The sequence below is a fragment of the Tasmannia lanceolata genome, unplaced genomic scaffold (assembly GCF_043159265.1).
Source record: "Tasmannia lanceolata isolate RefF3 unplaced genomic scaffold, GAP_Taslan_0.1 ptg000012l, whole genome shotgun sequence".
In the NCBI taxonomy this organism is placed as follows: domain Eukaryota; kingdom Viridiplantae; phylum Streptophyta; class Magnoliopsida; order Canellales; family Winteraceae; genus Tasmannia; species Tasmannia lanceolata.
In genome coordinates, this window is record NW_027518689.1 from 54430466 (window position 1) to 54444349 (window position 13884).

Here is a 13884-nt window from a genome sequence, read left to right on the forward strand (position 1 = left end):
CGAGGCTCCATCCAAGATGGAGGTTGGGATGAAATCCTTGAGCTCCCTCTCTTCCAGGAGTTGAAACCAATCTTAAATTCCGGGCATTTTTCATCTTTATCTCCTTCGTATCCCATTTGGAAACCTCAACCAGATGGTATTTGCTCGTTTAAAAGTGTTTGGAATGCTGTTAGAGTAAAAGATTCGTCCCCCTGTTGGGTCTCCTCCATTTGGTTCCCGGGCCATATCCCAAAATTTAGTTTCTCTGCTTGGCTGGCCATTTAAAACCATCTTCCCACCAAAGATAACCTCCATTTCCTTGGTCCCTTGGTTGATAAATCTTGCCTTCTTTGTAACTGCTAGACTGAGAGTGTAAACCATCTCTTCTTCTCCTGTTCCTTCTCGGCTTGGATCTGGAGGACGATTCTCAAGAATATCTCAGATAGAAAAAAGCAGAAGAATTTAGTGGGGGAGGAGGAGCTATGGATTCGTCGAAAATTTAATCTCAAAGGTCAGTCGAGCATCCTCGCAAGACTCCTTTTCACTGCTGCTATCTTCTTCATCTGGTCCGAACGAAATAGCAGACTTCATGACCAGGTAAAAACCCATAAAAGAATTAGTCTTAACAGAATTATTTGTGCTGCAAGAAACCGAGTTATATTCCTGAAGCTGGAAGATGATCATAATGAAGATAATGCCCGGATAGCCCAGATATGGAACCTTTCTCTATTTCGTTCTACTCCAGCGCTTAAATATTGTGCCTGGATTCCCCCGCAGCCCAACGAAGTCAAGCTTAATACTGATGCCTCGCTGTCCAGTGATTCCGCTTCCATCGGAGGCATTCTCAGAGGCATCTGTGGAGATGCCCGTTCTATGTTTTCCATTGATGGCAATCGTGGGCCTATTTCAGACCTTGAATTAGAAGCAATCATCCAAGGAGTCCATTTGCTTGACAAAGCCGCCAATCCAAAGCTATGGATTGAATCTGATTCCCTCCAGGCAGTGAATATAATTAGAAAAGAATGGCCTTGCCCTTGGAAAAAAATTCCAGCATTAGAGAACCTTCTAATCGTTCTCAATAGATTGGAATCTTGGAAAATTTCTCTCGGAGGATTTTTCGGGAAAATCCTACCTTCGGTTGTAATCTTCCTTTTCTTTAATATATTCTAGTTGGGGTCTGCCTAACCCCAACTTACTTACCAAAAAAAAAAGATATGGATGATTGTGGCTTACTGGAAAATTCCTGAATTTTTATTAAGATTTGATATCAATCTCCGATTTTTTAAAATTCAAATGAGTTCATAGGTTAACACAGTAACCTATAGCATACCAATTTCAAATTAATCCAAAATTTTACAGAATAGAGATGTAGATGATTATAGCTTACTGGAAAAATTTCATGAATTGTCATTAAGATTTGATATCAATTTCTGATTTCTCAAAATTCAAATCAGTTCATTGATTAACACAGTGACTTATAGCATATCAATTTCAATTTAATTCACACTTTCACAGAATAAAGATATAGATGAGTATAGCTTACTAAAAAAATTTCATGAATTATCATTAAGGTTTGATATCAATTTTTGATTTGTCTAAATTCAAATCAGATTATAGATTAACACAGCAACCTATAGCATATCAATTTCAAATCGACTCAAACTCTTACAGCATAAAGATAATCATGAGATCTTACTGTATGACTTTCATAGATTGTTATTACGATTTGATGATAATTGAAATTCACACAGAAATCGGATGAAACCAAAGAATTACTTAAAAAGCAAACCTAATGGTATCCTAAAATCAAATCAAATATTTCAGTAGATATAAAATAGATTATAAAATTTTCTATCAAAATTGCAAAACATAAAAATTAAAGCTCCTCCATAAAATCGATTTTTAAATAGAAAAGAGGAATTTGTTTCCTAGGAATTGAAACCCGTTTATTAAAATAAATTACAAAATCATATTAAAACTTTGCAAAACCAATTAGAAATTTTTCTCTAACATTCCAGTAACCTAAGTTACTGGTTTGTAAAGAAAATTTTTGAAAATTTACTAATTTAATACGAAAAAGAATTACGGCACGTAAACCGAATAATAAATTAGAAAACAGTAAAGAAAACATGTTTTTCAAAATTTTATTCTGTGAAAACTTCAATTTATAATTAAACATGAGTTCTGGAAAGTTTCATCAATTTTTAAATCCTTTGATATTTATTAAAAATAACCCAAAATTAACATAAATTAAAACCGGAATAAAAATATCAAAAAATTCCAAACATTTTATGGTGAACTGGAAATCCAAATATCGGTTTGGAACCAAATTTTCATAAAATTTGAACTTGATTTGACCCATTTTTCATTTTATTCTTCAAGAAATAACCCTTTGCCGGGTTATCTTTCGAAAAATAAAACGGAAATCGAGGCGGTCAAACCGTTGTCCAAGATTCCACTTTCCAGTAGTTTTGAAATTTTTATTAACCTAAAAAAAATTCTTTTTTTGAAAAAGATGATGTTTTCAAACACTTGCCTTGAAAATTGAATTTAAACTCATATTGAAGAATAAAGAAAGAAAATTAATATTTATATGGAGGAAAACTAATTTTTTGTTGAAATTTTAGATTTTGAAAGCCTTTAATCTATACTATAATATACTAGAATTTCAAAAGAAAACTCATTGATTTGATATTTCAAAAATAAAACCCTAGCATGCTTTTTCTACTTCGCAAGGATGAGGAATCCTTACCGTTGATCGCGATTCTTACCATTGTGACATCATCAAGGTTGGGTGCCCAACTCATGTGGGTCAGTCATGTGAGGCGTCCACAATGGTGGTCGACCCACATGGGTGAACCCACATGAGCTCCATCTTTGCGGGCTTTAGCCCAATGGGCCATTTCACACGGGTTTCGGGTTTTTCCGTAAAAATTCAATAAAATCTTTCTAAATTCAACATTCTATATATAGACCCAACCCATTTGACATTTATGGTGCATCCCTAACACATGATCGAATCATCCTTTTTTTTGAAAAATAATTTTTTAGACCAAAATGCCCCTATTTGACCGTTAGACATCCAAATGCGACCAAAATACCCTCAAATTGGTACCCTTAAAGGGAAAAATTAAAAATGAAAAGTCTTTGTGGTCAAACTTCAAAAATAGAAACTTTTTAAAGTTGGGTCCTTTCGGTGAGCAATATCCAACAGGATCATTTGGTATCCTCTGAAAATACCCAAATTGCCCTCAACACTTAGAATTTCCAAATTAAGCGAAACCCCTGAGAAATTCTAAATTTAGCAGATTTTCCAAAATTCATAAAATCATTCATAATCTCTCAGACACACTTCGGGGATCAAAAGAATTACACTGGAAAACACCAAATTACTCCGAGGTGCAAGAATTTGGTGAGACTCGGGAAAACTCTGAGAAATTCTAAAAATAGCAGATTTTCAAAAATTTATGAACGGACTCAAGATTTCTTAGACACAACTTAGGAAACAAATATGACATGTTGGAAATGTCTAAAATACCCCCGAAGTGCAAGACTAAGAGAAAACCTTGAGAGATCTAAATTTAGCAGGTTTCCCAAATCTTACGAAATTACTCTTAATTCATCAGCCGTACCCTCCAGATGATTTTGGATACATGAGAAATTATTGAAATATTCATAAGATGATGAAAATGTGGAAGCCCCATGAGTTTCTAAAAATAGCAGGTTCCCTAAAACACTTGAGATTTTCGAGGATTCTTCAGTCATACTTTAGAGATAGTCTCATGCACACTAGAAATGACTAACACAACCCCCAATATACCCAAATTCGAAAAAACCCAGAGAGTTTCTAAAAATAGCAGCTTTTTCAAAATTCGTAAAATCACTCAAGATTTTTCAAGTATAACTCGGAGGTCAAACGGGACTCATCGGGAATGACCAAAATCCCCCTGTAGCGTAAAAATGGGCAAAAATGAGGGAAACCCTGAAAATTCTAAAAATAGCAGATTTTTTCACTTATTTGGAAACTTGAACTTTCATCTTCCAGATACCATTGGAATACTCTAGAGACTTTAGGATTGCAAATCAACTTCAGAATTCCTTCAATGAGGCAAAATCTACCCTAAAATGCACAGGTGCTTAATCCTAGGTGGAATACGGACTTGAAACTTGACAAACTACCGAATCTTTTGCGTTTTAAAGTGTAGCAAAATGGGAGTGTCTACAGATGCCCCTCTTTAGTAAAGATGACGTAGTCATCAAATGTCAAAGCAAAAGTTATAGAACCATTTTGCGTAGCTTTAATCAATAAAAATATTCACTACTCGCGATGCAACCTAAATGCTTCCTAATGCAAGACCCTAGATGAAGTCCTAGAATTAAAAAGTTAAAAGAATCATTTACTTTGAACACCTTGAGTTTGGTGGCTCAGAATAAATGGAGAAATGAATTCAATCTAAGAGCAAAAATCACGCAACTTAGAAAATTAATAATCCTGATGCGGTGCCGTTTACAAACGGGCAATGAGAGAATGAGATATCATTTTCGAATGGATTCTGAAGAGAAGGAACAAAGATCGTTCTCAAACGGTTTCTAGAAGAAAATGAGACACTGTTCACAAGCGGGCTCAAGGAGGATAAGAGACCATTCACAAATGGACTTGGAAAACGAGACACCGTTCACAAACGGACTCAAAGAGGATTCTACAAATGGACTCAAAAAATGAGACACCGTTCACAAACGGCCTCAAGGAGGATATGAGACCATTCGCAAATGGACTTCGACAATGAGACACCGTTCACAAACGGCCTCAAGGAGGATATGAGACAATTCGCAAATGGACTTCGACAATGAGACACCGTTCACAAACGGGCTCAAAGAGGATAAGAGATCATTCACAAATGGACTCGGACAATGAAGCACCGTTCACAAACGGCCTCAAGGAGGATAGGCGACCATTCACAAATGGACTCAGAAAATGAGATACCATTCACAAACGGGCTCAAGGAGGATATGAGGTCATTCACAAATGGACTCAGAAAATTTGACACCGTTCACAAACGGGCTTAAAGAAGATATGAGGCCATTCACAAATGGACTCGGAAAAATGAGACACCGTTCACAAACGGGCTCAAGGATGATATGACACCATTCACAAATGGACTCAGAAAATGAGACACTGTTCACAAACGGGCTCAAAGAGGATATGAGGCCATTCACAAATGGACTCGGAAAATGAGACACCGTTCACAAACGAGCTCAAGGAGGATATGAGATCATTCAAAAATGGACTCAGAAAATGAGATATCATTTACAGACGGGCTCAAGGAGGATATGAGACCATTCACAAATGGACTCAAAAAAATGAGACACCGTTCACAAATGGGCTTAAAGAAGGATATGAGGCCATTCACAAATGGACTCAGAAAATGAGACACCGTTCACAAACGGGCTCAAGGAGGATATGAGACCATTCACAAATGGATTCGGTTTTAACAGTTTAAGAGAAATTATTTAATTCAAGTTGAAGATTTTATTATCCTAGGACTTCATCGAAGATGCTATATGGTCATATCTAAGTGCTAGTCGTCCCTTAGACTAATGCAGGTTAACCTACATCCTAAGTAACAAGGTTTGTCCTAGGAAAAAATTGGATGACTAGTGCAACTAGATCTATGGCACGGCTGCTATCCATAGCAAACGGCCGTGATGAGGCTGGACTCCTAACTCTAGGACTCCCTAAAACCTAGGACACAACATGACGTAAGTGTTCCAATGGGCCCTAAAAGGTTCCTACAATAGGAGACTGCAATCCAACGACTCCTAAGACTTTAATTAAGTTAATTCCATTTGTTGATATTGGTGATTTTTAGATTGACTGATTTTTTATTTTTAAGGATTTTTTATTCCTAAATATCTAAGGGATACCAAAGGTTCTATGGTTTGCCAGTTTCGGCCTCGAATCGCAACCATGGATGGGAATCATGCTCTCAACCCTTGCATAATTTAGCACGTAAGTTATAGTATCTTATTGCCTGGCATGTTTCTCAGGATTTTTGTGGACAGTTGACCTCGGAGCCAATATCAAACTATAATTTATGCACTCCAATTATGCAGGATTAATCGCAGTTAGTATATGATTGTGGTTGCGATCTCTACAGTTAGACTATCGCGGTATAGCGAATTTACATGGGAGATCTATGAACCCTACGGTTTCTGTTTCAAACAAGTTGGGGATAAAATTCATGATGTAAATTTAAGATGTTTTGGAGGTTTTTACTGACTTTAGTGTTGATTTGCTATTAAATTATGATTTATTAACATTAAGACCAGATTGCTAAGATTACACAGAAATCCTAAGAAATCGAACTCCAAATCAGTTGAAACTTTTCCAGTAACAAGATATGGATGATTGTGGCTTACTGGAAAAATTCATGAATTTTCATTAAGATTTGATATCAATCTTTGATTTTTTAAAATTCAAATAAGTTCATAGGTTAACACAGTAACCTATAGCATATCAATTTCAAATTAATCGAAACTTTCACAAAATAGAGATATAGATGATTATAGCTTACTGGAATATTTTCATAAATTGTCATTAAGATTTGATATCAATTCTCGATTTCTCAAAATTCAAATTAGTTCATAGATTAACACAGTGAATTATAGCATATCAATTTCAAAATTATTCCAAACTTTCACAGAATAAAGACATAGATGACTATAGCTTACTCAAAAATGTTCATGTATTATCATTAAGGTTTGATATCAATTTCTGATTTGTCAAAATTCAAATCAGATTATAGATTAACACAGCAATCTATAGCATATCAATTTTAAATCAACTCAAACTCTTACAGTATAAAGATAATTATGAGATTAGACTACTGTATGACTTTCATAGATTTTTATTACTATTTAATGACAATTGAAATTCACACAAAAATCGGATGAAACCAAAGAATTAGTTAAAAAGCAAACCTAATGGTATCCTAAAATCAAATAAAAAACTTCACTAGATACATAATAGATTATTAAATTTTCTATCAAAATTTTAAAACTTAAAAATTAAAGCTCCTCCAAAAAATCGATTTTTAAATAGAAAAGGGGAATTTGTTTCCTAGGAATTTAAACCCGTTTATTAAAATAAATTACAAAACCATATTAAAACTTTGCAAAACAAATTAAAAAATTTTCTCTAACATTTTAGTAACCTAAGTTACTGGTTTGTAAAGAAAAATTTAAAAAATTTACTAATTTAATACGAAAAAGAATTACGGAACATAAACCGAAGAATCGATTAGAAAACAGTAAAGAAAATATTTTTTCAAAATTTTATTTCATGAAAACTTCAATTTATAATTAAACATGAGTTCTGAAAAGTTTCATCAATTTTTAAAATCATTTGATATTTATTAAATAACCCAAAATTAAAATAAATTAAAACCGGATTAAAAAAATTCAAGAAATTCCAAACATTTTATGGTGAACTGGAAATCCAAATATCGGTTTGGAAACAAATTTTCATAAAATTTGAACTTCCTTTTATTCTTCAAGAAATAACCCTTTGCTCGGTTATTTTTCAAAAAATAAAACAAAAATCGAGGCGGTCAAACCGTGGTCCAAGATTTCACTTTCCAATAGTTTTGAAATTTTTATTAACCTTCGTTTTTTGAAAAAGATTATGTTTTCAAACACTTGCCTTGAAAATTGAATTTAAACTCATATTGAAGAATAAAGAAAGAAAATTAATATTTATATGGAGGAAAACTAATTGTTTGTTGAAATTTTAGATTTTGAAAGCCTTTAATCTATACTATAACATACTAGAATTTTAAAAGAAAACTCATTGATTTGATATTTCGAAAATAAAACCCTAGCATGCTTTTCTACTTCGCAAAGATGAGGAATCTTTACCGTTGATCGTGATCCTTGTCTATAGGGTTGGTGATCCGAGATATACGCTTTGTCCAACCCTTATATACGCTCAAGAAGACCCAAAGAGTACTCCAATATTCCTTGATTATATGATGCCTTGTAGAAAAAGAAGAAGTTCAAGAATTCCTTTTGTAAAGAACACTTGAGAGAGAGATGAACACACTTGAAGAGAGACGATGGTTTTTCTTTGTTTTTGGAGAGTGGAGAGAGTGGAGGACGAATTTTGATGATAGGAGAACACCCTTGGACGTGGACGTTTTTTTTATCTCTTTTACTCTATGTGGTGTCTTGGTTTAAATAGAAAAGGCTAGGGTCAAGAGAGAAGTAGTAGTTTCCAATGTCAGAGCTCTCATCTTTGGCGTGTTTCCAATTTTCCCCTCTTGCTTTCTTTCTTACTTGTTTCCAAATTGGATTTGATTCGAATCTTAATTTCTTGTCAATCAAGACAGGCTATTCTCATTCCACATTGCTTCTTTGGAAGAAAATATTTTTAAGCAATCATTCATCTTTTCCTTCTTTCCTTCTTTTCTTTTTATTCTTTTTATTTTTCTTTTAACAAATATGATGTTACCATTGTTATATCATCAAGGTTGGGCGCCCAATTCATGTGGGTCAGCCATGTGGGACACCCACAACGGTGGTCGACCCACATGGGTGAACCCACATGAGCTCCATCTTTGCGGGCTTTAGCCCAATGGGTCATTTCACACCGGTTTCGGGTTTTTCCGTAAAAATTCAATAAAATCTTTCTAAATTCAACATTCTATATATGGACCCAACCCATTTGACATTTATGGTGCATCCCTAACACATGATCGAATCATCTTTTTTTTTTGGAAAATAACTTTTCGGACCAAAATGCCCCTATTTGACAGTTAGACATCCAAATGCGACCAAAATACCCTCAAATTGGTTCACCCCTAAAGGAAAAAATTAAAAATGGAAAGTCTTTGTGGTCAAACTTTAAAAATAGAAACTTTTTAAAGTTGAGTCCTTTCGGTGAGCAATATCCAACAGGATCATTAGGTATCCCCTGAAAATACCCAAAATGCCATCAACACTCAGAATTTCCAAATTAAGCGAAACTCCTGAGAAATTCTAAATTTAGCAAGTTTTTCAAAATTCAGGAAATCATTCATAATCTCTCAGACATATTTCGGGAATCAAAAGAATTACACAGGAAAAGACCAAATTACCCCAAGGTGCAAGAATTTGGTGAGACTAGGGAAAATCCTGAGAAATTCCAAAAATAGCAGATTTTAAAAATTTATGAACGGACTCAAGATTTCTTAGACACAACTTAGGAACCAAATATGACATGTTGGAAATGTCTAAAATACCCCCAAAGTGCAAGACTAAGAGAAAACCTTGAGAGATCTAAATTTAGCAGGTTTCCCAAATCTTACGAAATTACTCCTAATTCATCAGTCGTACTCTCAAGATGATTTTGGATACATGAGAAATGATTGAAATATTCATAAGATGATGAAAATGTGGAAGCCCCATGAGTTTCTAAAAATAGCAGGTTCCCTAAAACACTTGAAATTTTTGAGGATTCTTCAGTCATACTTTAGAGATGGTCTCAAGCACACTAGAAATGACCAATACAACCCCAAATATACCAAAATTGGAAAAAACCCAAAGAGTTTCTAAAAATAGCAGCTTTTTCAAAATTCGTAAAATCACTCAAGATTTCTCAAGTATAACTCGGGGGGTCAAACGGGACTCATCGGGAATGAGCAAAATCCTCCTGTAGCGTAAAAATGGGTAAAAATAAGGGGAACCCTGAAAATTCTAAAAATAGCAGGTTTTTCACTTGTTTGGAAACTTAAATTTTCATCTTCCAGATACCATTGGAACACGCTAGAGACTTTAGGATTGCGAATCAACTTCAGAATTCCTTCAACGAGACGAAATTTACCCTAAAATGCACAGGTGCCTAATCCTAGGTGGAATACGGACTCGAAACTTGACAAACTACCGAATCTTTTGCTTTTTTAAAGTGTAGCAAAATGGGGGTGTCTACACTATCCACTCTACATCCAGCAAAGTCTGCATCTGAATATCCAGTGAGAGTGAAGTCACTAGATCTTTCATACCATAGTCCCAGACTTTGGGTTCCTCTTAAGTACTTAAAGATCTTTTTGACTGCAGATTGATTAGACTCTTTTCGATCCGATTAAAACCGAGTACAGAGGCAGACAGTAAATATAATGTCTGGTCTACTGGCTGTCAAATAAATGAGACTACCTATCATACCCCTATACATCTTTTGGTCCACTGATTTGCCAAATTTATCTTTTCCTAACTAGCAGCTGTACTCATTGGAATTCTTGATGTCTTGTTGTTGTCCATCCCATACTTCTTCATTAACTCCTTTGTATACTTTTCTTGATTTATAAATATCCCATTTTGGTATTATTTGATTTGGAGTCCTAAGAAGTAAGTTAACTCACCCATCATACTCATTTCAAATTCATTTTTCATTAAATTTGCAAATTCATCACACGTCCTTTGATTAGTTGAGCCACAAATGGTGTCATCTACATAAATCTGGACAAGGAGGATATCTTGATTTTTCCTTTTGATAAACAATGTTTTATCCACTTTGTCCATCTCAAATCCCTTTTCTAAAAGGTATTAACCCTTTCTTGGAATTTGCCATGTGATACTTGGCCAATATCTTATCTATGTAAGCTTCCTGTGATAATCTAAGTGTCCTATTCCTACGGTCTCTAAACAATTTAAGGCCAAGGATATAAGACGCTTCACCCAAATCCTTCATAGCAAAGGTACTAGATAGCCATACTTTTGTATTAGACAACATTCCAGCATTATTCCCATTAAGTAGAATGTCATCTACATACAAAACATGAAATGTCACAGTACTCCCACTGACCTTTTTTGTAAACACAAGCTTCATCTACGTTTTGTGTATAGCCAAATTCTTTGACTGCTTGATCAAAACGAAGATTCCAACTGCGGGATGCTTCCTTTAATCCATAAATAGATCTTTGCAACTTGCACACTTTCTGACTTTCTTTTCTGACAGCTTCAAAACCTTCTGGCTGGATCATATAGATATCCTCTTGAATGTTTTCATTCAAGAAAGCAGTTTTGACATCCATCTGTCATATCTCGTAATCATAGTGTGCTGAGATAGCTAATAGAATCATAATAGACTTTAGCATGGCTACTGGTGAGAAGGTTTCCTCATAGTCAATTCCAGCCTTTTGACTATATCCCTTCGCCACTAACCGTGCTTTGTAAGTATCTACCTTACCGTCAGGGCCTTTCTTCCTCTTGAAGATCCATTTGCATCCAATGGGCTTAATGCCCTCTGGTGGATCAACTAAAGTCCAGACCCCGTTAGTGTACATGGAGTCCATTTCGAATTTTATAGCTTCCATCCATTTTCCCGCATCGATGTCTAACATCGCTTCTTTGTAGTTAAGGGGATCATTATCATTTTTATCTGAAATCATATCATATTTTTCACCCAAGTATACTAATCTATCAGGTTGTGTGATCACCCTTCTACTACGTCGGAGTGTTTGTATAGGTATAGTGGGCTCTTGCTCAGTATTTTCTCTTTCCATTAGAGTTTCAGGTTGCTCTTCCAAGGCAATCATGTCCCTCTTGACAGTATCTTGGATGAACTCTTCTTCCAAAAATACCGCATTCCTGCTTACAAAACAGTTTTACTCGCTTGGGTTATAGAATATATATAACCCTTTGTTTTCTTAGGATATCCAATGAAAATACACCTTTCAGTTCTTGTCTCTAACTTATCAGCACTTATCTTTTTAACATGTGCGGAACACCCCCATATCCTCATATGATTCAATGAGGGTTTTCTACCTGTCAATATCTCATATGGAGTAGATGATACTGATTTAGTTGGCACACAATTTAAGACATAGAGCGCCGTTTCTAGGGCATATCCCCATAGAAACAGAGGTGCTTCTGCGAAACTCATCATAGACCAGACCATGTCCAACAAAGTCCTATTTCTAAGTTCTGAAACACCATTCAATTCTGGTGTTGCAGGTGGGGTCCATTGAGAGATGATTCCATTTTCCTTTAAGTAATCCCTAAAACTCATCTGAGAGATACTCTCCACGTCCATCAGAGCGAAGAGTCTTTATTCTTTTATTTAACTGATTCTCTACTTCATTCTTGAACTCTTTGAACTTTTCAAAGGTCTCAGACTTACGTCGCATAAGGTAAAAATCCGTACCTTGAGTGGTCATCCATAAAAGTCACAAAGTATATCAGCCTTCCTCTTGCCGGATGTGAAATGGGACCGCATACATCACTGTGTATAATCTCCAATAAATCTTCGGATCTTCCACTCTTGCCCTTGAAGGGAATTTTGGTCATTTTACCTTGAATACATGGGTCACAAGTTGGAAAAGGTTCCACTTGGATAGAATCCAATGGACCGTCTTTTACCAATCTTGTAATCCTATCTAGGTTAATATGGCCTAATCGAAGATGACGTAGATGTGTAGGATTGGTCGTATTCCTTGCCCTTTTGAGGTTTGGAATATTCTGAATAGGAATATCCTCAATGTTACTTATATTTTCTAAAGCATTTACTATAAATAATCAATCAACTAATGTACCTTCTATGATTAAGGAATTACCATTTTTGATAAAAAAAAAAACTACTTTTATTAAAACTTGCAGAATAAACATCAATCAATAGTTTAGAAACTGAAATCAAATTCCTTCTAATGGAAGGTACATAAAGATAATTATTTAAACATGAATATCCTCCTGAAAATGCTAGTAGTAGATCACCCACAGCTTGGACTGCAACCGTTGCATCCGTTCCAACCTGTAGGTAGAGTTCGCACTCAGTCAACCTTTCCACAATGAAAGTATACATCATTGGTCTTGGTTAACTCTTCTTGAAAGTTTTCATGTTCTTGACTTTGGAAATATTTTTCTTAGAACCTTGGCCTTTATCCTTTATTTTTCCCTTGCCTTTCGGTTTGGGAGTTGAGACTACATTAGCTTCAACTAAGAAAGATGATTTTTTATTCTTTTCTGAAGATCCTCAGTAGATTGAAGATGATTCAAAAATTATGTCAACGTCATTGACGGTTTGTTCATATGGTAATTCATGACAAAGTTATTGAATGATGGTGGTAGGGATGCTAACACCATGTCGACTTGCGACTCAGCATCTAACATCTCTCCCAAAACTTCGAGCTCATTTAGATAGCCCATCATCTTCAACAAATGATCTCTAGCTGGGGTTCCTTCCACCATTTTTGTGGAAACCAGGCCCTTAATCGCTATTTGTCTGGCATTACGATTTTGTTGTCCAAACATCTCCTTAGGATTGTACATAATATCCATGGATGAAGCCATTCCAACATGCTGTTGTTACAACATGTTCAACATTGACCCAAGGATATAGCACTTAGCCATTTGGTCATCTTCATGCCATTTTGTGGGTCTGTCCCTAACATCCTGGGGAGCATCGGGACCAGGTAACTCAGGTGCCTCAGTAGTCAAGACCAAATGAACTTTCGTTGCTGTGAGCACTTGGGTTAAGTTCCTCTTCCAGCCTATGTAATTTGGACCAGTAAGTTTGTTGTCCTCAAGAATCCTAACTAATGGATTGAAGGATGCCATATCTTTTGCAAATGAAAGAGGCATAAAATTAGCAAGACTAACCATTTTAGATTTATCATAACATGTAACCATTAGATCTGGGTATTTGATCTGTAACGGTACTGCTCATATCTTGTCTCATTTATGTGCCCCCCAAATACATAAATCAAGAGAAATAGCATGATTTCTCCAATGGGCATCGGATGCTCATTAACAACAACTTTGTTAAGTACGAGTGAATTCATCTAATCCATCATATTATTAATATAATATCCGATTTGATTTTGGCCTCCAAGCATCGCACTGTATCTATCCTTTGGGCATCAACACTCTTTGCTT

The 13884-nt window shown here is 35.3% G+C and overlaps 1 protein-coding gene across 1 annotated transcript; it reads right to left on the reverse strand.

Annotated features, from left to right (window-relative positions):
- Positions 1–13008: 13008 nt before the first annotated feature.
- Positions 13009–13611, reverse strand: LOC143888954 (uncharacterized). Its single transcript, XM_077393333.1, has 2 exons — positions 13399–13611; positions 13009–13308 (listed from the first exon to the last, which is right to left on the reverse strand). The coding sequence occupies exons 1-2, from the start codon at positions 13609–13611 to the stop codon at positions 13009–13011; spliced, it is 513 nt and encodes a 170-aa protein (XP_077249448.1).
- Positions 13612–13884: the final 273 nt, after the last annotated feature.

Bases quoted from the DNA above. Each gene is read 5' to 3' on its own strand.
- LOC143888954 (XM_077393333.1), bottom strand. From the start codon at position 13,611: ATGGTTAGTCTTGCTAATTTTATGCCTCTTTCATTTGCAAAAGATATG. The intron at 13,309-13,398 runs GTTAGGGACAGA...TTGTAACAACAG, and splicing joins GTCCCGATGCTCCCCAGGAT to CATGTTGGAATGGCTTCATC.